At 36.5% G+C, this 26331-nt stretch overlaps 1 protein-coding gene across 1 annotated transcript in view; it reads right to left on the minus strand.

Annotated features, from left to right (window-relative positions):
• ADGRV1 (adhesion G protein-coupled receptor V1) overlaps positions 1-26331 on the minus strand; it is a 524493-nt gene that overhangs the window by 314658 nt on the left and 183504 nt on the right. The window contains exons 71-77 of the mRNA XM_004263660.2: positions 24919-25093; positions 24126-24261; positions 21641-22677; positions 17923-18040; positions 16896-17067; positions 11556-11798; positions 7203-7610 (exon numbers count right to left, since the gene is read on the minus strand). Of these exons, the coding sequence (XP_004263708.1) occupies positions 7203-7610; positions 11556-11798; positions 16896-17067; positions 17923-18040; positions 21641-22677; positions 24126-24261; positions 24919-25093 (2289 nt within the window). The remainder of the gene's footprint in view (positions 1-7202; positions 7611-11555; positions 11799-16895; positions 17068-17922; positions 18041-21640; positions 22678-24125; positions 24262-24918; positions 25094-26331) is intronic.

Genomic DNA, 26331 nt, shown 5'->3' on the forward strand with positions numbered 1-26331 from the left:
GAAAACTACTAGAGGGCTTCCCTGGTGGCGCAGTGGTTGAGAGTCTGCCTGCCAATGCAGGGGACACGGGTTCGTGCCCCAGTCTGGGAAGATCCCACATGCCGCGGAGCGGCTGGGCCAGTGAGCCATGGCCACTGAGCCTGTGCGTCCAGAGTCTGTGCTCTGCAACGGGAGAGGCCACAACAGTGAGAGGCCTGTGTACCACAAAAAAAAAAAAAAGAAAAAAAAAGAAAACTACTAGAGCTAATCAATGAATTTGGTAAAGTTGCAGGATACAAAATTAATGCAGAGAAATCTCTTGCATTCCTATACACTAATAATGAAAAATCTGAAAGAGAAATTAAGGAAACACACCCATTTGCCATTGCATCAAAAAGAATAAAAAACCTAGGAATAAACCTACTAAGGGAGTCAAAAGACCTGTATGCAGAAAACTATAAGACACTGATGAAAGAAATTAAAGATGATACAAACAGATAGAGAGATATACCATGTTCTTGGATTGGAAGAAGCAACATTGTGAAAATTACTATACTGCCAAAAGCAATCTACAGATTCAATGCAATCTCTATCAAATTACCAATGGCATTTTTTACAGAACGAGATCAAAAAATCTTAAAATTTGTATGGAGACACAAGAGACCCTGAATAGCCAAAGCAGTCTTGAGGGAAAAAACCGGAGTTGGAGGATTCAGACTCCCTGACTTCAGAGTATACTACAAAGCTACAGTAATTAAGACAATATGGTACTGGCACAAAAACAGAAATACAGATCACGGAACAGGATAGAAAGCCCAGAGATAAACCCACACACCTATGGTCAACTAATCTATGACAAACGAGGCAAGGATATATACAATGGAGAAAAGACAGCCTGTTTAATAAGTGGTGGTGGGAAAACTGGACAGCTACATGTAAAAGAATGAAATTAGAATACTCCCTAACACCATAAACAAAAATAAACTCAAAATGGATTAGAGACCTAAATGTAAGGCTGGACACTATAAAACTCTTAGAGGATAACATAGGAAGAACACTGACATAAATCACAGCAAGATATTTTTCGACCCTCCTCCTGGAGTAATGGAAATAAAAATAAACAAATGGAACCTAATGAAATTTAAAACCATTTGCAAAGCAAAGGAAACTACAAACAAGACGAAAAGACAATGCTCAGAATGGGAGAAAATATCTGCAAACGAATCAACAGACAAAGGATTAATCTCTAAAATACATAAACAGCTCATAAAGCTCAATATTAAAATAACAAACAACCCAATCAAGAAATGGGCAGAAGACCTAAATAGACATTTCTCCAAAGCAGATATACAGATTGCCAAGAAGCACATGAAAAGCTGCTCATCATCACTAATTATTAGAGAAATGCAAATCAAAACTACAATGAGGTATCACCTCACACCATTTAGAATGGGCATCATCAGAAAATCTACAAACAACAAATGCTGGAGAGGGTGTAGAGAAAAGGGTACCCTCTTGCATTGTTGGTGGGAATGTAAATTGATACAGCCACTATGGGGAAGAGTATGGAGGTTCCTTAAAAAACTATAAATAGAGTTATCATATTACCCAGCAATCCCACTACTGGGCATATACCCTGAGAAAACCGTAATTTAAAAAGAAACATGCCCCCCAATGTTCACTGCAGCACTATTTACAATAGCCAGGTCAGGGAAAGCAACCTAAATGCCCATCGACAGATGAATGGATAAAGATGTGGTACATATATACAATGGAAGAATACTCAGCCAAAAAAAGGAACGAAACTGGGTCATTTGTAGAGACATGGATGGATCCAGAGACTGTCATACAGAGTGAAGTAAGTTAGAAAGAGAAAAACAAATATGATATATTAATGCATATATGTGGAACCTAGAAAAATGGTACAGATGAACTAGTTTGCAGGGCAGAAATAGAGACACAGATGTAGGGAACAAACGCATGGACACCAAGCGGGGAAAGTGGCGGTAGGGGGTGGTGGTGGTGGTGTGATGAAATAGGAGATTGGGATTGACATATATATACTAATATGTATAAAATGGATAACTAATAAGAACCTGCTGTATACAAAAATAAATAAAATTCAAAAATTGAAGAAACAAAATTTAAAAAGAAATAAAATTTAAAAAAAGAAATGAAGGAAACGATAGCAAAGAGCAATAAAACTAAAAGCTGGTTCTCTGAGAAGATAAACAAAATTGATAAACCATTACCAGACTCATGAAGAAAAAAAGGGAGAAGACTTAAATCAATAGAATTAGAAGTGAAAAAGAAGTAACAACTGACACTGCAGAAATTCAAAGGATCATGAGAGATACTATAAGCAAATATATGCCAATAAAATGGACGACCTGGAAGAAACGGACAAATTTTTAGAAAAGCACAACCCTCAGAGACTGAACCAGGAAAAAATAGAAAATATAAACAGACCAATCACAAGCACTGAAATTGATACTGTGATTAAAAATCTTCCAACAAACAAAAGCCCAGGACCAGATGGCTTCACAGGCAAATTCTATCAAACATTTAGAGAAGAGCTAATACCTATCCTTCTCAAACTCTTCCAAAATATAGCAGAGGGAGGAAAATTTCCAAACTCATTCTACAAGGCCCCACCATCACCCTGATGCCAAAACCAAAGATGTCACAAAGAAAGAAAACAACAGGCCAATGTCACTGATGAACACAGATGCAAAAATCCTCAACAAAACACCAGCAAACAGAATCCAACAGCACATTAAAAGGATCATACAACATGATCAAGTGGGGTTTATCCCAGGAATGCAAGGATTCTTCAATATACACAAATCAATCAATGTAGTAAACCATATTCACCAAATGAAGGAGAAAAACCATATGATCATCTCAATAGATGGAGGAAAAGCTTTCGACAAAATTCAACACCCATTTATGATAAAAACTCTCCAGAAAGTAGGCATAGAGGGAACTTTCCTCAACAAAATTTAAGGCCATAAATGACAAACCCACAGCCAACATTGGTCTCAATGGTGAAAAAATGAAACCATGTCCTCTAGATCAGAAACAAGACACAGTTGTCCACTCTCATCACTATTATTCAACACAGTTTTGGAATTTTTAGCCACAGCAGTCAGAGAAGAAAAAGAATTAAAAGGAATCTAAATCAGAAAAGAAGAAGTAAAACTGTCACTGTTTGCAGATGACATGATACTATACATAGAGAATCCTACAGATGCTACCAGAAAACTACTACAGCTAATCAATGAATTTGGTAAAGTTGCAGCATACAAAGTTAATGCACAGAAATCCCTTGCATTCTTATACACTAAAGATGAAAAATCTGAAAGTGAAATTAAAGAAACACTCCCATTTACCATTGCAACAAAAAGAATAAAATACCTAGGAATAAACCTACCAAGGGAGACCAAAGACCTGTATGCAGAAAACTATAAGACAGTGATGAAAGAAATTAAAGATGATACAAATAGATAGAGAGATATACCATGTTCTTGGATTGGAAGAAGCAACATTGTGAAAATGAATATACTACCAAAGCAATCTACAGATTCAATGTAATCCCTATCAAACTACCAATGGCATTTTTCACAGAATTAGAACAAAAAATTTCACAGTTTGTATGGAAATACAAAAGACCCCGAATAGCCAAAGCAATCCTGAGAAAGAAAAACAGAGCTGGAAGCATCAGGATCCCGGACTTCAGACTATATTACAAAGCTACAGTAATCAAGAAAGTATGGTACTGGCACAAAAACCGAAATATAGATCAATGGTACAGTATAGAAAGCCCAGAGATTAACCCACACACATATGGTCACCTTATTTTTGATAAAGGAGGCAAGAATATAAAATGGAGAAAAGACAGCCTCTTCAAAAAGTGGTGCTGGGAAAACTGGACAGCTACATGTAAAAGAATGAAATTAGAACACTCCCTAGCACCATACACAAAAATAAAATAAAAATGGATTAAAGACCTAAATGTAAGGTCAGACACTATCAAACTCTTAGAGGAAAACATAGGCAGAACACTCTATGACATAAATCACAGCAAGATCCTTTTTGACCCACCTCCTAGAGAAATGGAAATAAAAACAAAAATAAACAAATGGGACCCAATAAAACTTAAAAGCTTTTGCACAGCAAAGGAAACCATAAACAAGATGAAAACACAACCCTCAGAATGGCAGAAAATATTTGCAAATTATGCAACTGACAAAGGAATAATCTCCAAAATTTACAAGCATCTCATGCAGCTCAATATGAAAAAAAACAAACAACCAAATCTAAAAATGGGCAGAAGACCTAAATAGACATTTCTCCAAAGCAGATATACAGATTGCCAACAAACATATGAAAGGATGCTCAACATCACTAATCATTAGAGAAATGCAAATCAAAACTACAGTGAGGTATCTCCTCACACCAGTGAGAATGGTCATCATCAAAAAATCTACAAACAATTAATACTGGAGAGGGTGTGGAGAAAAGGGAACCCTTCTGCACTGTTAGCGGGAATGTAAATTCATACAGCCACTATGGAGAACAGTATGAAGGTTCCTTAAAAAACTAAAAATAGAATTACCATATGACCCAGCAATCCCACTACTGGGCATATACCCTGAGAAAACCATTAATTCAAAAAGAGTCATGTACCACCATGTTCATTGCAGCTCTATTTACAATAGCCAGGACATGGAAGCAACCTAAGTGTCCATCAACAGTTGAATGGATAAAGAAGATGTGGCACATATATACAATGGAATGTTACTCAGCCATAAAAAGAAACAGAATTGAGTTATTTGTAGTAAGGTAGATGGACCTAGAGACTCTCATACAGAGTGAAGTAAGTCAGAAAGAGAAAAATAAATATCGTATGCTTACACACATATATGGAATCTAAAAAAGAATAATGGTTCTGAAGAACCTAGGGGCAGGACAGGAATAAAGACGTGGATGTAGAGAATGGACTTGAGGACATTGAGAGGGTGAAGGGTAAGCTGGGACGAAGTGAGAGAGTGGCAAATGTAAAACCAACAGCTAGTGGGAAGCAGCTGCATAGCACAGGGAGATCGGCTCACTGCTTTGTGACCACCTAGAGGCGTGGGATAGTGAGGGTGGGAGGGAGACGCAAGAGGGAGGAGATATGGGGATATATGTATATGTATAGCTGATTCACTTTGTTGTAAAGCAGAAACTAACACACCATTGTAAAGCAATTATACTCGAATAAAGATGTTTAAAAAATAATAATAAATAAATAAATAAAACCAAAAAGGCTATTCATGTAACCCTTGGTTTGCAAGGGTGCTGTTCTCAGCACATTATACTAACTTCTCTAATTCTCACAACATTCCGGTGAGGAAGATGCTAGTGTTATTTTGCTTTGTTTCCAGATAAGGAACCTGAGGCAGAAAGAGGATGCCTAGCTTTTCCAGGGAGACAGAGATGATGAACAGCCAATCCCAGGAGGCACCTGTGACAGCCACCCTTCCCTGACTCAAAACATCCCCCCATTTGCTTGTCCTAAAATAACAACACAGACTGACTCAGTCTGCAGACAGTTCAGTCAAAATTATTGCAAGCATGAAACACAAAACCAGGTAGGAAAATACAGAGCCAAGTCTATATCATCATTCGTATGATTATAAAATAAATCAAATGTAAAAAGTAATTATTGAAATATAAGATATATAATATTAAAAAGTATATGATAAAAAGAAATATGCTGGATCTAAGTAGCCATTTTACATAAACAGCAATGAAAAGAACTCCCCAAATTATCAAAACTGTCTTTCGAAAAAGTGGAAAACCTGAATCAACCATGGGGAAAACTTTAAAAACTGTCAGGAGAGAAACAAAAAAGTGGGGGACGTTTATGGAAAAGGAGGGTCTATCAAAGTCTCACAGAAGAAATTATTCCTGTGGTTTTTCAACACAAAATTAGAGGCAATGCCTCCTGACTTGTGTTTTACCAAGCTTCAATGACCTGGAAACCAAAACCCAATGAAATTAAAAATTTGCATATCAAATCCAGCAGTCTTAAAAGACAAATACTATTATTAAAGCAAATGACAGTGTTTTAAATAATTTTCATTGCACCATACCTAGGAAAATCAAGGGATAGACTATTATGTCATGACAAAAATTTGCCCAAACCACAGCTGAGTTTTATCCAGAACATCTTTATAGTGAGTCATTTAAGGCTGTTGCTCTTTTTAGCACAGTAGCTGTTTCTACTGAACATAAATAAGTAGTCACTTCTACTACTAACTAAACAATAACTAAGATCTGTTGAGCTCTTCCTATAAAGAAATATATAGCATAAAGCAGATTCTGTTTCAAAGAAGTTAGAATCTGAGGGATAATAAAACTTACAAATATGAAACAATTTCACATAAAATACAAGACCTTATAGAATGACATTGTATCAGTACTTGGAAGTTCTATTCTGTATTCCTGAATTCGAGGATATCTTAGAGCACATATGAAGTACATATGGGACATAAGAATGGTTGCCAGATAAAGTATAAGTGACTCTATTTGAATTTCAGATAAGCAACCAATAACTGCTTGATATAAGTATGTCCCAAATACTGCCTGTAAATAAAAATATTTTTATTTGTGATATACCTATAATAAAAAATATATTCATTGTTTATTTGAAATTCAAAGTTAATTGGGCATCTTGTATTTTATTGTTAAAATTTCAACCCTACCATGTGATTATCTACATTTTTCAATGCCGGTTTCATTATTGTCTTATTCTAATTACTATATGTCTAAATCATGAAAAAGTTTTACATTTTATGGATATGCCAGGCCCCTCTTAATAGCTATTTTTCCCAATTTTTGTTATTATAAGTAACGCTGAAATAAACATTCTTATTATATATATAATTGCATAAATATTCCCCACACCTATTAGCGCTTTTTTTCTTACTCCCCCCCCCAGTTTTATTGAGATATAATTGATATATAACCATTAGGTGTCTTTTGATTTTGCTTGTGGTATATGCAAAGAGAAATTTTGTTTACATTTTATGTGGTCAAGTTTATCAATCATTTCCTTTATGACTTTGGGGTTTTGTTTTATGTTTAGAAAGAACTTCCCCACATAAAGTAAATTTCTATGAAAAAAAATGTATGAAGCAGTGTTGCAACTGCTAACATTTGCGAGGGCTTCTTACCTTGTCTATTAAATACATCACAGCGCTGAGCTGTTCATCTGTGTTCTCCGTTGCCACTTTCACACTGATGCTGTGGAGCACCCTGTTGAGAATGTCATCATCCAGGGGCTGCTGCAGCTGATCCGCAAGCCCCCAAAAGGCCTGAGAAGCCGCGTCAGAGACAAGAGTGATGTTAGCAGTCCCATACACTTTATCAATTCTGGCACCACCTTTTGGGTCAAAAAGCACAATCTGGAAGCGTTTAGGAAATGGATTTAAAGACCCTGTCTCTGGTGTTAGGATGACATCCAATATGGTGTTTCTCTGGCCAGGTTCAAAGATCAACATGCCTTCAGTTCTCACAAAGTCTTTCCCAGAAATAGCTGGAGATATGAGAGTACGACCAGTTGTCTCAGCACTCCTTAACTCCTAGAAATTAAACAACACCACTTAAGTGAAACTATAAACCTCTAATCTAGTCCTAAACAAATTTTATTTCTCCTAAACAATCTGATGGGCCACAACAATGTTACTATTAAAACGGGAGGTTTTATACTTTTTCTAATTTCCTAAAACAAATTAGAGAGATAAATACACATCATACAGTGATGAGATCAGGAAAGACAGATGCCTTAGAATAGATCAAGAAAGAGAATTAGAAAAGAAATGTCACTACTGCCTCACAGAATTTCTCCAATTGTGAGCTTACTAACAATTTGAAGATATTCAGAGGCATATATGCCCAGGGGTCAGATCATGTATGTCCATCATACAAAGTATGGCAGGAAGACACTGGAGGATTCCAGCAGGAGAGAGACACACTTTATTTCATATTTTCATGAGTATTCTGGCTCTTGTGGATAGTTAGGCTGTAGAAGGGGATGAGGATGGAAGCAGGAAGAAGAGATAGAACGTTTTTACATTAGTTCCTGCAAAAAAAAAAAAACAAAACAAAACAAATGGTAGTTTAGGTTGTATAAGTAGAAAGAGTAAGAAGTACTCAGACTGGGAATACATTTTGAATGTAGAGTCAGCAGGACTTTCTGATTAATTCAGTGCTGGATGGAGAGGCAAGGAGAACTCCTGGCTGTGTGCCTGAATGAAAGGCAGTAAACTGGGGGAAAATAGTGCTAAGGGAGAAATCAAGAGTTATGTATTATATGTACTAAGCCTGAGATGCCTTTTAGACAATTCAAATGAAGATGTCAGGTAAGAGCAATCAGATATATGAGTCTGGATCCAGGGCAGTGAGGAGGGTAGTGATAAAAATTCAGGAGTTCTCATTTTATAGATGATGTTTAAAGAAAACAGGTATGGATGGTCTAGCCTAGAGAGTAAGTCTAGGTGGACCCCAATATTTATTGGTCAGGAAAACCAACACAGGCAACAGGAAGGAGCTGCCAGAGAGAAAAGGTTAAGAGTAGGAAAGTGTGGTGCTCCAGAGGCCCAAAGGAGAGCACACATCCAGAAGGAGGAAGTGATCAAGTGTTACAAAAAGTGAAAAATCAATGAAGAAAAAGGGTTTTCAAGAGCCTCTGCAGCATAATGATAGGGAAAAAAAGCCTTGCTGAAGGAAAAAACACAAAAGTCTATTGGCCTCAGAATGGAGAAATGAAACTATCCACTGGAATACCATATAACAGGAAAAATGAAAGAACTATACACATTAGCACACATATTTCTCAAAAACACTGTTGAGCAAAAAAAGCGCACCATAAGACAATACAACTGGAAGAATCTCATCTGCATAATTTCCAAAACAGGTAAACCTAAACAGCATATGGTATGTGGTAAAACTATAAATAAAAACAAGGTAATAATTCATCACGTAATATAGGGTAGAGGTTATCTGCAAGATGGGGAGAGGTTATTCTGCAAAGGAAACAGCAGGATGGCATCAGAGAAGAGGTCATGGCAGCTAAGATTCTGATTAAGTTGGATTTCTTAAGGTAGGTGGTGATGATTTTATTACTATAAACTGCACATATACATTCTGTTCACTATTTTCTGGTAGAAGTTATTTCACAATTCAGACATTTAAAGGAAATGGAACAATCAAAATGTTCCTGTGTTTATAAAATAGATATAACAAACACAAACAAGAAGCACTATGCAATTGAAAAGCAACAACGAAAATCAATACAGAAATAGCCTTTGATAGAATAAGCAATGTGAGAATAAGAAGGAAAGGCATATTCTTTCTTGAACTTGTAGGGCTTTGGTCTAGTACACATAGATACAAATGAAATATCTGGAATTGGTTTTCAAATTTGGCTTAGCTATAGGCCTATTTAATTTAAAGATAACTGGAATGAGTGATATTTTCATTATCTCAAATCCTTATATCCCTTAACTTTAGATCACAAATATGTAGATATAAGGGAACTTATGTACCACATAGTATTTATGTACCAGGAATGCTGACCTACTGAAGCGTAGGTATGCTACAGCTATTGTTTTACCTACATTATTAAAATCTGTTTAAAGTAAAAGCAAAATTAATATCACTGTAACAGAATAGCAACTTGGTCCATAATTATTTTCTCATCCTTGTCAGCTACTGGAAACTAGAATTGTATGACTTTCTCTTCTAACAAGGTGCCTAGCATTGAGAGAGAAAATGCAGGGGCAATGAAGCAACAGGAAAATAAAATCATACCAGAGAGGTAAAACTTTTATTTCTAATTTTTTAAATGAAACTTTTTATTTTGAGATAATTATAGATTCACATGCAGTTATAAGAAATAATAAAGAGTGGTCTCCTGTGCCCTTTACCCAACATCCCTCGCTGGTAACATCTTGCATTATTATAATATATCACAACAAGGATATGGACGTTGATAGAGTCAAGATACATTTTCATCACCAGAGATCCTCTATGTTGATTTTTATAGTGTTATAAAAATGCTATGAGTTACATGCTAGTGACAGCATGTATTTTGCAAGGAATCATTTGTGGATAATCTAGAAAGAATATAAATAAATATGATAAGAGATATTGGCATTCACACTCTTATATTGGCATTTTCATCTCCCCTTTCAACTGAGTGTGTGAACTAAAGTATGCCTCAAATCTTTTTATCCCTTCTTCCCGTCTTCCACTCTACAAAGTAGTGAGCATATGATGATATATATTTCATGGGAGAAGAAAGAAGCACAATTTTTTTTCTCATTTCTCTTACGATATTAAATGCTTAAAAGAAAAAAAAAAGCCAAAATCTCCATGAATCAAAGTACTTCTTTTCATGTTCGTACTATTTCAACGTTATTTAGGATGGAGTTGATTTCTAGAGTCTCATATGATATAGAGTGTCTTCTCACCTGCCAAGCTGTAGACTTTGTCATAAAGCTGTCCTGGCAAGCTTCCAGGACAGCTCACTACCCACAGCTCCAGTCTTAACCTCCTATCCCTGACTCACATGATTGCTACAGCAAACTGGCTGCACAAATGTTGTATTTTATATACACAGAATGTTCTATGTGTTTGAGCCACTCAACAACCAAAGACATACTAAACAGCACTTCGTATAAAAAAACAGAAAACAACTTTGATACCTTGAGGCCTAAAGTGTCATCAGCTTTGAAATCTTGAAACCGGGGAAATGGTAGCACTGTCCGGAATGGTAGTTTCCAAATTGTGGGGTTTTGGGAGTTATATGAGTCAAGGGGAAATAAGAGAGGGCTAAGGTGGGCAAGCTCCAACCTCTACAATCATGCTTGAAGAAAAGTAGATGCACACTTTTGCTTTAATATGTTAGAGTTTTGCTCCTAAAACAAAGTTTAAAACATAATGTTCGGAAGGTATAGCATGTTGTGTGGACCAGCCCCAGGCTCTAGTTGCTTAGCGTTTCGTAGCATTACTCTTCTGAATCCCTGGATACCCACCTGCTCCTTCTCTTTCACTTGATGTCACCTAATATGATGGATGTGAAAAGTGGCTGTGAGACCTCATGAACTCATGGATTTAAAGAAACATAAAGATCAGTTACTGTTTGAAGTCCTGAAGAAGATTTTCAACTAGTTCAGGTAAAAATCAGAACAAAGACCCATACTTTTTGTTTCTGGTCTTATACAGTTTCATTCTGAAGAAATTTCAACTCTCTACAGATTTTATAGAACAGATTTATGTAAGACGCTTTGCACTGTATAATCAACTTTTCCAAAAGATAAAAAAAGACAAAAGACTATCATTTTAAAACATGATCTAAGTGAAAAAAATTGAACTGTTTCAAGGATAAAGCTTAATGTAATAAACATAATGTGAATTATGATGGTAATTCAGAAAATAATACATCAATTCTTCTCTGTTTCATTATACATGCTACAGTTAAAGAAGAAAACCTTACTGTGTGATAATACATACTGCATGCTTACCTGGGTGCTGAAGTTAACAGACATCATTAGTCCTGTCCCAGAGTCTCTGGCCACCTGCAGACTGATTAGAGTGGCCTTCTTATGAGCCACCGGCAGCCGAGAACCCACAGAGAAATACACGAGACTTAGAGGTTTATCACTCTGTAATAATTTAATCTGTGCAAATCTGGCACTATTGTTTATGGCTGCTCCAGCAGTTACTTCATACAGTTCCACAAAAAACTGCATTCCAACTTGACGTATCTGACAATGAGATAAAAGGAAAAAAAAAAAAAGGATGATTACTAATAGATTTCTATTTTAAGATAATTCTGATATTAAGAAATAGTATTATTCATATACATTATTACAGAAATAAGTATACATATAGAGATACATTCTGTATAATTACAGAATTAAGTTCTTATGTTAGATTACCATGAGATTATTTTTGGTCTTTCTTTAATACCTTTACTCTCTCTGGGTGAGCTTCTTACTAGAAAATCAATGTCAGGAAGCAATCTATGCATACTTCAATAAACAAAAGGATACATAAGATATATTCGTACAATGAAATGTTACCTAGTAGTTAAAAAAAAATGAACTATTTCAATATTTTTCAACATGGGTGGGTCCAAAATCATGATAATGAATAACAAATCAAGTTGCATAATGATATGTATGGCATGCTACAATAAATGTAAAATTTTAAATTACATAAAGCTTACTACACTTTGTTAATGGATACATATTTATTTAAAGAGTAAAAAGGAAAATAAGACACCATGATGGTAGTTATCTCAGGTGGACGGGTGGCAATGCGGGTAGGGCAGGGTGTGGAATTGAAAAAACATGGGATAGGAGTGAAAGGGAGCTTCAGTTTTGTAAGGTTTTATTTTTAAAGGGTTTTACATAAATATGACCAAATATTGATGAGTTAATTTAGTGATTTTATGTATTTTTCAAAATTTCCCTAAATTCTGTATCAAGAAATCTAAATTTAGTCTGTTGGTTACAGTTTGCTCATGTTTTACCTTGGTTCTTTCTCAACAATCTCAAATAACGTTTCAAAGCCGGAATTCAATTCTATAACATACTGTCAATCACCTGTTTTTACTTACTTGCTCTTACACAATAATCTAAAAATCTTAGCAGCATTTTTAGCTTCCTAGCATAACTCCAAGAGCTAAGCTGAAGCATTTTCAACTGCATGTATCATTGTCTAATTTGTTATAATGCATCATTTTTATTTATCAGCAAGGACCTTATTCATCATTTGTTTTGTGATTATTTTAATGAGAATCATTATGTCATGAAGCAATACAACAAATTCTTTAGTATTATTCAAAATGAGTTGCTTCTTAGTAGCACAATAAGTGAACTTAATCTCTTTTTATTGTCTAAAGAAATATATTTAGTTTTCCTGTGGTATATATTATGCTTTACTTTTGCTGATCAACTCTCAGTAAATATTGAAATGAAGGTAAATGCACTCTTCCCGCTTTTGAGAAACTAAACTTGGCAAATACAATAAACTGAAGCACTAGAAAAGTATGGGTAACTATATTCAATAACTATTATTCCCTAATGGCCAATGAGCTTGAACTCACAATAGTTTCATTTAACTAAGGATTTCAATATTACATTCCAACATACTCCTGTCTTTGTTTTTCAGCATAATATTTCTTCTCATTGTGATGATGATTAAAACATTACTTATAACTACTTTGAGTCAAAAGAATATGTTACAATCTAAGTAAGGAACCACGCAAATTGAACAGTGTGCAGATGGGTGCCAACACATAATTAGAAGAGACAAAAGGAATCTTCCAGTCTTACAACAAAATACTCTCTTCAAACAATATGCCTGAAGTGTATTGGGAAAGCAAAACTCACAGATCATTATCTGAACCTCTCTGGACCTAAATATGACTGGAGACCTCACAAGAATTCAAGTTCCTTTCCTAGTTAGGGCAGCAGCATTCCAGGATGATGTTTTGCCCAACTAGTATAAAATAATTTTTCCTGGGCCCAGACCTGCTCAGAAGCAAACAAAATAATAATGAAATAATGTCTTACTTAAATACTTTTAAAAAATATTTGCAACAAATGTTTAGACAATCTGTTTGGTTTAAACAGATTTTGTGGGCTAAGAAATGCATCCTAAGTTAATTAACTATGACCTTTATACATTTTGCTAATACAGAACCATAAGACAGAACCACAGAACAGTAAGATACCCAGCAGAGAAAGGGTAAATGGACTGGAATTCAAAAGATGAGTTCTAATCTTTGCCAAATAATTGACCTGGGGAAAGTTACTCAAATTCTTTATAACTTGAAAATGAAAATTTTGAATAACTATAGGGACGATAATTAGAGATATGATAGAGTAGAAAAACTTTCAGTTGAGCGTCTTTAGGAGAAACCACCATCAATCACTGGCGTAACTCTACAGATGAAAGTGTGCATTGTGTTTGCTGTGTTGTTTTGTTGTCACTCCCCTGCCACCAGGATTGATGTGGCTACTACTCAAGTCACTGAATCACCTCGGGCTCTGTTCCCATCCATTCGGAATAATAGTAACCCTCCCTTGTGAAGGGCCAACTCCTTGCCAAGAACCGTGTGAAAAAACCTCTTAGTCATTATCTCATTTAATCTAACAGCCCTATTATTAACTCAACCAAGTCTGGGAAGCTCAGGAAGGCTAAGCAACTTGTCTAATGTTACCCATTCATTGCGGCGCGCGGGCTTCTCATTGCGGTGGCTTCTCTTGTTGCGGAGCATGGGCTCTAGGCGCACTGGCTTCAGTAGTTTTGGCTCATGGGCTCAGTAGTTGTGGTGCACGGGCTCTAGAGCTCAGGCTCAGTAGTTGTGGCGCACGGGCTTAGTTGCTCCGCGGCATGTGGGATCTTCCTGGACCAGGGCTTGAACCCGTATCCCCTGCACTGGCAGGTGGATTCTCAACCACTGTGCCACCAGGGAAGCCCCTTAAAAACTTTTAAAAAGAAAATTCTTGGAATTTCCCAAGTTTAAAAAAAAATCAGCGGGAACTCAATATTTTAAAAAACATATTTTCTAGCTCTGTCACTACCAAGATGGCTCACAGAAGCATCTTTGTCAACCATGACCTCTCATGCCTATCTCCAGAACATACACTCAGATCTCTGAAACTCTTTTTGATGAAAGAAATCAAGTTCTTAGACAACAGTCGATTGGATGTCTTAGAGCAGGAAAAATCAAGATGGCTCTAGAACACAGGTTATTGCTATAAAGCAAATAAGCATCCAGAGATTTTTAAAGCAATATGAAAAGACAAAAGACTAGCTTAATAGATCTTTCAGTGTCCATGACATGACTATTTGAGTAGCAAAAAGAAAAGCATTTAGTAAGCAATTAAAATTAGTTGAATTTGAATCTATAATGGTACTTAAAGGAGAAAAGTTATTGTAATGTATTAAAAAATGGTTAAAATGAAAAATGTGAGTATAATAGTGTGTACCTAATATTTTATTAAGTTTAATGTGTAGGAGAATGTTAACGTATCAAGACAGTTATATCTTTTATTCAGTATATATTCATTTATTAAGGAATGATAAACATTCTTCTCTTTGTATGTTAGTAAAGAGTTAATAAAAGATGTTAATAAAACAATTATTCCTAGAAAAAGTAAGAATTGCACCAAAAATAGGAATAAATTATTAGGACCTGTGAAACACATACAAATGAAGACGAAAACAAGTAAGAAGTTAAAGAGTACTGTTGGTCACCCAGAAGTTGAAAGATGATGCAATTGTATGTTTGTCTGAATACGACAGAACAGATGAACTGCAGAGATGCACTAAGATCACAGATTTGTTATCTCATTTCTTATGAGGTAAAGCCTCTAGGTTGCCTTCTTAAAAATTAACAAGATATTAACAAGGCAGGTCTACCTTTCCAATACCACTAATAGACCAGCTCCATGTTCAACAGTGACAGGGCAATGGTTAAGTTAAAGCTGGCACTGCAAAATTTAAAGAACAAATCATTCTGAGGAAAACACATGGTGTTGAAAAAATTAATTTGTAAAGCATGAACTTAAAAAAAAAATGTTGATCTCACAAGTCAAGTCATAAAATGAACCCCAATCAGATGACCAGCAATTCGCATTTGAAACAGCTTCAGAGAAGCACCAGGACCTGTGGTCCTAGCAAAGAACAAAGAGCTCTTGATAACCAAGAGCATGTAACCTTAAGTGATCTGGGACGATTATTCTTTCTCTTCTGGAACCAATACAATTACTACAGTTCTGGGAAGGTATGAAAATATGTATCATTGTAATCTTAGAGAAGATCAATATAACTGTTTCAGTAATTCTCAGAAAGTGAAAAAACAGGTAGAGAAAAAATGAATAAAGAGTTAAATCTACAGGACTGCTATTTAGAATGAGTTTAAATATAGCTATACATGTGGAAATAACTTTATTTGTGCAATGCTTTTTCTGCTGTTTGAAGTGTTTGGCATGTACAAAGAAATCATGATACTTTTGAACATTCATAATATTATGGCTAGTTTTTGTATAAATACTTGAGTTTAATAAATTAAGTAGTAGACGAGGAACAAATACTACTGAGTGCTCCTTAGGCATTAAAGTATCATGAAATAGTCATTTAAAAAAGCCACACATGATTACTAAATGACTAAAGCTCTGTTAGGTCATCAGTGACCGATACCGTTTGAATAATGGAGGTTCCTTTAGAAAGAGGGGGGAACACCTGGCTCCTGGGTGCCATGTGCAACATGAACCAATAGAAATGTATCCAAAGGCTCATCAAGCATGGCCTCGGTGCTTCTTCAGTGGGTCAGAACTGAACTCTCTAGAGAACGAGAGAACTTTCATTCTGGATGAAATCTATGGATATAACACGATGTGACCAAATCTATCAATATGATAAAAGCAAAACACTAAACATTCAGAGTAATCAGAGATATTACTCTGGCTGAAAATGACTCAAGGGATCATTCACACAATGAGCAGGTGGGCCAGGAAGAATCATGGAAATGACAAGAAACAGAACAGAGAAAACTGATGAGCTGTTTTTTTTAGCACTGAGATTCAAGCTTTTTTTTATTACTGACTTACAACATTGTGTAAGTCTTAAGTGCACAAGTGATAAGATTATTTACAAAAATTCATAATGTAATAAATTCTAAGTGTGACATCTATTGCTCATCTAAGAGATTTAGACATTACGGCTACGCGAGACACAAAGAATCTCCACATAAGCAATGTGTAAGTTTCAACAAAGTGGCTTTAGAATGATTAATTGTAAAGAAATATAATCAGAATTTGCCAGTACTGTGTCTCATAGTGTCTTACCTTCCCTGGTTTGGGCTCAATGGTGATAAAGCACTTTGTTTGACCTGCTGTACAGATTGTGGTCCCTGACACAGACAGAAATTCATCTCTCAGGTTCACACCATCTTTTTGGAGCACAGCAGCTGTTTTGTTAAACGTGATTCGCCAAAAGATCTTGACATCTTCAAAGGCTCTAGGAACAAAGCAAAACCTATGCAAATGCAGTCACAGAGTGCATTATTCCTGTAGCTAATGCAGAATGTGTTATCACTGTGCCTGAGTGTACCTCTACATCCAAAGCAGAGCACTTACTCTCCCACTGATAATGTCAAAAATAACCAATTCTCCCCACTACAGTTAAGAAATTAAGGCCAGAGTTTACATGGCATTTCTTTAACCACATTTTATTCAGTACTAATTAAGTATTTATTGAACTATGATTCCTGATGCTATGTACCAGAAATTTGAAAATAAAAATTATAGAGAACTTTTGCCTTCAACTAAGTGTTCCTCATTTGTCTTTTAACAAGAATCCTTCTAAAGGAAAAACACTACTGCCAAAATGGTTGTTACTATAAAAATAAAGAGCAAGAGATGACTTACATTTTCAGAGAATATTCAGTCCCAAAATGGAAAAGGTAATACAAATACATGTACATGTGTGCATACCAAGTGCATGTACATGATGAACACTCATGTACACTATACTGTACTAAGTTGCAAGCAAAACGAAGGTAATCCAAGTCTCCCTAACAGTAAATGGTTGTGTATTCAGAGTGATCAGAGAAGAGTAAATACGATAAAGTGATGACTTACATAATCTAACATCTGTATGGTACTTTATAAAGTACAAAATGTTAAGGCAGCCCCAAGTTACGTTCATAAACCAAGTGTGTTAAACCACAGATTAGGAACTACAGCATCTGAACACTGACATGCCAAATTCCACCCTACCTTCTTCTACCAACATTTCATCCTGCCTCTACCATTTTATGAATTCAAATTAGATACACAGGATGTTACTTCTTCCACATATATATAAACATACCTGTTTGGCTGCCTTGTGACAACAAGATGCAGTCTGCTCATCTCAGCTCCTTCACTCAACTCCAGTACACTCTGGGACTCCTCACTGAATCCTATGATGCCATTGTGAAGATCACTCCCTGAAAAGAAAAATAGAAGATTATAATATACTTAAGACTTTAAACGATCTCCAATGCTTCACTAATCTTTCCAGCTCAGATGGTATAAAACTGAGACATTCAAAAGTGAATGGGGTGGGCGGGAGCTACAACATTTAATGATCTTTACTAAAAACAGACTAGAATCAAAATGATCACATCAAGGTAGCTGACACTTTGAGAACAGAAGATGAAAAGGAAAAAAACATCAAATCCTGCTTCCCATAATGACAACATGCTCATCTCTCTCTGATGAGGCTCTACTTTTTATTTCATAGTCCTTGATACTACTGTTTAAAATCAGTGCATCCTGACAGAATATAAGTTCTTCTCAGAAGCAACTGTTTTATTTACTGCTGTATCCCTGGTACCAAAACAGTGTTTAATAAATATTTAGTGAATACATGAACTCCATCTGACTGTTTACTTTTCTATAAGAGAGTTGACCCGAAAGACCATTTATGTTTCACATTTGGTTATTTTCCCCAGAGAAAAACAGAACTATTAAGGAACTCTTGAGAACCTCTGAGTAAAAGAAACTCCTCTGAGCAACTCTTGAGGTTACAGGCAGCATCATTCTACAAAATTGTGTTTAAACTGGAACAAACCTAGGGCCCACACTACACTGAAATAGTCACTCCAAATCCTTGCCAAAAGGTAAACTAGCTTCTCAGATGAGAGAAATACCAATAAACAGTTCCTGCTGCTATTTCTCAATGACTCAGTTTTGCAAAGTGATCCTAAAAGCAATGATCCAAATCAATCAGCCTCAAAAACCATTCGTACCCCTCACCCTGAAACCTGACTCCTGAGATTCCAAGTAGATAGAACTTCTGTAAGGAAACAGAAAACCACTGAACTGTCCCGAAAGGGGAAAGCTGGTGGTTACCAGCCCATATTTTGCAGGTCTGAAGTGTGAGCAAATGTGGAGCCCATGGCTTAGGGACGTGGAGGTGATGGACGACTTTTATCCTGGTGCCTCATGTGTGTTTTGTCTCAGCCAGATGCCCATCCTCATCCTCACCAATTAATCACTACAATCGCTTCTTAGCCCTGCGTCAGAACCAGACCTCAACTTTTTTTTCTTCAGCAGCAACTGTTTTCTTGTCACTTTTAATGGGAATTTGGTCTCTCAGTTAATAATAGATTATAAGCTTCCCACAGGCAGAACCTTCGTTTTCTTTTTCAATGCAATAGCAACTAGCATGGTTCTAATGAGTATAATACTTCCCTTGCCACATCTACAATAATGAGGTTGATGTCAAATTTCTAGTAAGATGAATCAAAACTTCTAATGTGCCAATGATCAAAAACAAAACAAAATAAACTATTTTCCCCTGATTTATCTTGAAAGTTTGTTCTAAAATCTAAATGTGAGATTATGAAGATTAAAGGTAAGACAAATAAAAATAAGAGGAATCAGCAAAATTAATGATAGAGTTAAAACAGAAATACTATGTTAAAATAAAAAGCCAGGTGAGGAGGGACTTCCCTGGTGGCACAGTGGTTAAGAGTCCGCCTGCCAATGCAAGGGACACAGGCTCGATCCCTGGCCCGGGAAGATCCCACATGCCGTGGAGCAACTAAGCCAGTGTGCCACAACTACTGAACCCACACACCGCAACTACTGAAGCCCACACGCCTAGAGCCCGTGCTCTGCAACAAGAGAAGTCACCTCAATGAGAAGCCCATGCACCGCCATGAAGAGTAGCCCCTGCTCGCCACAACTAGAGAAAGCCCACAGCAACGAAGACCCAATGCAGCCAAAAAAATAAAATAAAATAAAGTAAAATAAAATATTTTTTTTAAAAAGCCAGGTGAGGAGAAAATGATAGGAACATTCACAGACAGAGTAAGGGAACTTAGGGTACACGACATGCAAAAGTGCTGGTGAATTACATCATGTGACGCTAAGAGGAGCCAATCATTTGCCAAGTATGTATGATGCCATGTGTTAGGTAGGGAAGTTCTCATTAGAGAACTTCATCGAGGCTCAACTGAGTGACTGGTAAGTTAGGCTCAGAGCTGATAAATGGGAATTTGCCTGGTGAGTTAGGCTCAGAGCTGATGCATGGGTAGGCACTGGTACGCCATATTGATATAGTATCAGCACGCCATATTGGTATGTGTTGGTATGCCAAACTGAACTGAGGAGCACTTCCATTCCAGTTGGAATACAGCTGCTGTCTTGCGCCCCCAGAGAACCCTCTGTCACCAGCCTAACCAGTATGAGATCTCCCTGTGATCCAGTAACTAATGGGGTAATGTTTGGGACAGCAAAAAGCCTCCAGCAACCATTGTGATTGGTCTGTGCCTCTGTCAAACTAATTGCTAAATACTTTGTCAGCTCTGGTCTTATTCAAATAAATGTAATAAAATATCTATTTCATGGAATGGGGGAGGAGGCTGTTGAGTGCCAAAACAATTTTAATAGAAATATATAGATGGCATTAAGCTAATGTGAATCAAAATCAGTAAGTAATTTGGAGAACAGAATTTGACTTTACAATATTCAATAAACTGAAGGAATAGGAATAAATGACAGTTCTAATTGGTGTAAATTTGCAGGGTAGCATAAATGAGATGATGCTGGGTATAAAAGTTACACGATTGTAAAATTATGACTGAATTATAACTGAATGGCTAAAATAAATAAAATTCTAGGAAGCACCAAATCCTAAAAGGGGATCATAAACATGTTTATTCTAAATATTTCCTTTTATAAAAAACAAAGCATAAACACTAAATGATTTATTAATTCCTCAATTAATGGTTGAGCTGGGTCAAAATATAGGCTTCATAACTTTTAATTTTCTTTTTACTATGTTTTACCATAGTGTTATCTGAAACTCTAAAACACTGTGTAAAACTCATAACTGTTTGTATGAAAGAGTGGAGTAGGTAAGAATCATGAGACAGCCTTGTCAATACTCTAATTACAGTAAGGTACTGACAAGCTGAGCTAAGCCACTTAAAGAAATATAGTATGATTTCAGAGGAAAACTGCAAATTATCACCAAAAAATTTTATAACATGCATGAGGAACTCTATATATGCACACACCTCCCCAATAGTCCAAAACTTATATAAACTGCACTGGTTCAAAAGCAGAACAAAAGGAAACAGTTTTAATATATTTCCCAACAGATATAAAGAATTTTCTGACAATGAAATCTTAGACTCTGGGATAGATTAATGAAAGTGGTTGGGAAATTCAGAATGAGGTTTCAAAACAGGGCAGGCAATCATGTTTGGGTGATTAAATATATTTCAGAAGAAGTACATGAACTTAAGTATTTTTAAGGTTTTCCCTTTATTGTGAAAGTACAGATTTATAAATTGTGTAATTGTTTAGCTGGCTCTGAGCTAAGTGACATTTACAGTCCATTAAACTCTAGCCTGGCACCTCCGAACAACATCATGAGTTTATATTATGGGTTCATGCCATAGGAAAACAAAATTTTAATGATTCACTATGGGTGAGTCAAGTAATTCCCCTTCTTAAATTAAAGATAGAATGATCTTATTACAAATTCTGTATCACAAAAGTACATTTTTAACTCCATCACTCCAAATATATACCTGTAATGATGATCATGGCAAAAGCTGCAAACCCACTGTCATCCTTTCCCTTCACAATCTGTGCTCCCCCTTGTGGGTCTGTGAGAAACACGTAGAAGAATTCTTGCCCCTCAGGCTCATCATCATCCAAAATTTGAACAAATACTTTACGTTCTCTTTCTCCATCTACAAATGTAAGGATAAGAGTTTGCTCTTCAAAATCTTCTTCTTCAGTTGCCCATCTTAGGTTGGAAATCCCATGGATGTCAGGAAAGGGCAATGCATTTGGTTCCTTCTGAGCAGATCTTTCACCAAAAGTCTTAACTGTTACACTGACATCGCCAGTAGACCCACCAGTTCTTCGGACAAGAACTTCTGCAGCGTTAAACGTGCCATTCTTCATTTCTTCTTCGACATAAACAACAGATGGCCCAAGACTAAATGTTCCATGAGGGGAAACATCTGCAGTTACAGTGAGCACATCAGGCTTCTCAGACATAGCAGACGTACCAGTCGCAACCACTTCGGCAGTTATCTTGGTTGTGTCAGGGTGTGTGGTAGAGGAGTCAGTTTTTAGAGGAAGAGCTGTGTCCGTTGCTATAGCCACAGTTGTCTTGGGGAAAGAAACATCCATTCCTGCCAGGTCATCATTATCCAATATTGTGATCACTGCCACACTGAAATCTAGATTCAGGCGAGGTCTCTGATTAGCATCAAATTTTTGTGATCCTTTAATTTCTACTGAAGTTAGATTAATGTAAAAAATTTCTTCTATCTCAGGAAGCTCATCATCAATAATAGTTATTTCAAAATCAACCTCAGCATGGAATTTTTGGAAAAGCAGCCCCCCATTCTGAACAGGCTCAAAGTCTTCCAGGGGCTTTGCCATTCCTGCAGTTGTCTGATAGGAAACTTCAATAAGATCCCCGTGGAACCCAAACAGTCTTTGTACATGTAATCTGATCATCTGTGTATCCTCTGACACTATGATATTTCTTGAACTAGGGGAAAATTGAAAGACTCCCATTGGTTCAATTTCAGCAACGGTGAGACCTGATCTGGAAAAAAAAATTAAACCATGAGAGAACTGATGAAAAATAGGAATACCACTATAGAGATTCATCTTTCACACACTTAAGATACTGCTCATGAGGACATCTTAAAAATGACATGCCCTTTCAAATTCCATAAAACCCTATTTACTTATTGATGAATACACCAGAGCACAAGAAAGATAAGAACAGGAGCTGCACAGGTGATAGGACCTAACAAGGTCTATATATATATATATATGTATATGTATATATATGGAGAGAGGAGGCGGGCAATGCCTGGCCTAGGGTAAGCACTATAAAACTGTTAGCCTGAATCACTTTGCTGTACAGTAGAAATTAACACAACATTGTAAATCAACTATACTTCAATAAAATAAATTTAAAAATAAGAAATAAAAAAAACTGTTAGCTATTATTGTTATTGTTAAAGGTATGTGAATTTTTTAACCTAAAATACGTTGTGTCCAAACACTTTTTGAATGGCATATGTATAATCAAAAGCCATATTGGATTCCAACCAATATCTCCTATACATAAATATGTATACAAACACACTTGAACACACACTGGTTTTGCCCACACATTTTTCCCAGTTTCCAAATAAGTAAACTAAAGAACAGAAAGATCAAGTAACTTTCCCAAAGTCACACAGAAAGTAAGTGACACAGCCAGGATTAAACCCAGGGTCTGGCTCTAAGATCAGTCCTCTGTTGTTCTGATCAAATCCATCTCACGTATGAGAAAAGTCAATTGCTTTTGACCAGGACATATTTATCTGCAAATATACTGATATAAATTAAACTCAAAAGAACTACTAGTTCAAGTCACATTATTATCCTACTGTGATTTCTTATTCTTATTCTTTATCTCTTGGAGAAATCAGGTATTTTTGGCTACCTTTCAGAAGACAGTTTCCTTTAAAAATAGTGGCTTTGCCATTTTAAGTTAGACTCCTGTGGCTTTCAGTCTCTTGGCTCCTGGATTGAAGGGGAATCAGAATTTCCTTTCCTCCTGAATTCAGCAACTTGAACCCCAACTCAGCAGCTCATAGGACTGTTCTTGAAATAACACTGTTCACCCAACCAAAACCATGGAAAGCTGCCAGACCCAGGTTGGAATTCTCCCTGTAGAAGGAGTATTTTAAACCATGTGTGTCCCTGAATAAATGCATTTTCAAAAAAAAAAAAAAAAAGGTGGCTTTGCCATCATGGTTCTTTTTGGAGGTGTCACCTCAGGCCAACATTCTTGAGTGAGAGGTCATGAGAAACGCTCTTCAAGCAAGCAATGGGTGGTGGCATCTTTGGCAATGCAGGCCATATATTGCTCTACACTAAAACTGTTTTCGCCTCTGCTTCAAGGAGAGAGATCCTTGTGTCATTTTTTTGTTTCAACAGGTAAATTCCAGCTTATTCCTCAGAGACTTTCTTGGCTGAAAATCAAGTTGGTCTTACCGAAGCTGAGCCCCACCAGGGGCACTGCTCTGCAATCCTGAGAGGTGAATGACAAAGGCCTCTGGCCGACCAGGGCTAGGAAATGTCCACAGCAAGACTCTTTTACTTTCTTCTCCATGGGAAAATGAAAGACTCCCTGACAGGGAACATGAAAAGGGAAGCTGGGTTTCATTTCTGAGTTCTTAAATTGGGATTCAACTCTTAAAAATAGAGTGAAATCTTTCCTTTTCCAAAATTCTATGACAGTCTACAAAAGGTAAAACATTTAAAAAGTCAGTGGGGGAGGGAGTGTAAATAGAGGAGGCTCCGTAGACCACACACACCTTGCCTTTAATCATGCCTCCTTTACAAGGTAGAGGTCAAACCACCTAACTTTTGCACCTCACTGATCCTCACAGAGCTTATGGTATAACTAAAAATAAAGTAGATGAAATAACAGCTGCTCAACTGTCAGAAATATTCAGATGAACATGTAAATGGATATAAAGGTGTGTCTTTTTTGATTATCGTATGGGCCACATTAGGTTTTTAGAACTAACTCCTCAGGTATAAACAGAGTAGTCTGCTTAGTGACCATTATTTCCAGGTGAGGTATGAAGTTTTCCATTTGAACGAATAAAGTTCCTCTCATTCTCACCAAGCAGCCTGTGAAATTCTGATCACTTAAATCTGAGAGGACTGTATTAGGAGGCAAATAGCTCACTGTCCAGAGTAAAGAGGATTCAGGAAAATTAGTGGCCAATTACACATTTCCATGTTCTATAGGGAAAATCCTAGAAAAGCCACAACTCACCCACTTTGGGGGTCATATTGCCAACAACAACGAATTCGGGGATTTTTAACCCAGGAACATATCCAGCCGCCCAGGAAACCTTGAGAGAGCCATACGTGCCTCTCCTAGAAATCACAACTTGGCTTGTTCCAGCGGTGATGTCCAGGAGTGGAAAAGCAGTAGACTCAAATCCAACCTGAGGAAAAACATGCTTAGAACATTTTATTTCTCTCTAAAGGTTCTTGTTTTCTGAAGAGTGGGTTAAAAGTCAACTTTCTCTTTGTTTACACAGTATATTTCCTGTTCTAAAATATAGTCAATTAAAGAGTAGTAGTTAAGAAATGACATGTGAAATTTGAAAATTTATTCTATTTTATAATGCTGATTATAGTTTACAGCTTTATTTTTTTATCAAAATGTAAACCCCTGAATTAACCATATCTAAAAATATAATGGTAATTGTGGTTAAATGAAAGGAAAGATTAAACATGGCATTTTAATATGATTTGTTGACGGGTCTTTATAGAACCTAATTTGTCTAGAACTGAAATCTGACTTCTTTCTAAGGTATAATAATAAATTCTTTATTTATAAAGTGAGTACCATGAACTAGATTTTCTATTAAGGTTCTTTTCAGCTCTTTGATTCAATACAATATCTTTTTTTTGAGGATCAGAAACCCTCAAAGATTTTTTTAAAATAACAATCTTTTTCATCCACACCAAGTAAGATCTGGTTTTCAGGGCAACCTTCCCAGGGTACCCTGGGATTCATAGATGAAATAAGTTCTGGTCAAAGAATAAGAATAAAACCAGATTCCTGGCTTCACATTGTTATTTAGACAACTCAGTTTACCTCTTTGGTCCCAATATCTATAAATTTGGAATACCATAGAATCAACAGTTCTATATTAAGACTCATTCTCCCCATTTTAAATTGGAATGGAGAGGAGCAGAAAGTGTGAGAGGGGGCCACAGGACAGCTTCTGAAGCCACAGAAAAGAAAAAACAACAACTTCAATTTGACACCCGCCTAGATTCCTTATTACAGTGAAGCTTCTGGTTAGCAACTGCCAAAATCTTTGGCATATCTGAGCTCATGCTTGCCAAATGGCTAGAGGCTGTTTGAAAGTGTCCTAGGCACATCACACACACACACACACACACACACACACACACACACACACACACACACCCACATACAAATACTGGTAAGGAGTACAGAGGATACACCAAGGACAGGAATACTCCATGACTGGCCCTGATCTGGCCCTTTGATGTGACATAATGTTGTGACAACATGCATGCAGAAGGAGAAGAAAATAGTTTACTACACCAAACGAAGGATTCAGGTTGAAAGGAATCTTTGTTATAACAACCTGTGAACAAAAAGAAGGTAACAAAATGTCAAAGCATTAAATTCTTTACCCTCTTT

Source organism: Orcinus orca, chromosome 3, assembly GCF_937001465.1.
Source record: "Orcinus orca chromosome 3, mOrcOrc1.1, whole genome shotgun sequence".
Classification (NCBI taxonomy): Eukaryota; Metazoa; Chordata; class Mammalia; order Artiodactyla; family Delphinidae; genus Orcinus; species Orcinus orca.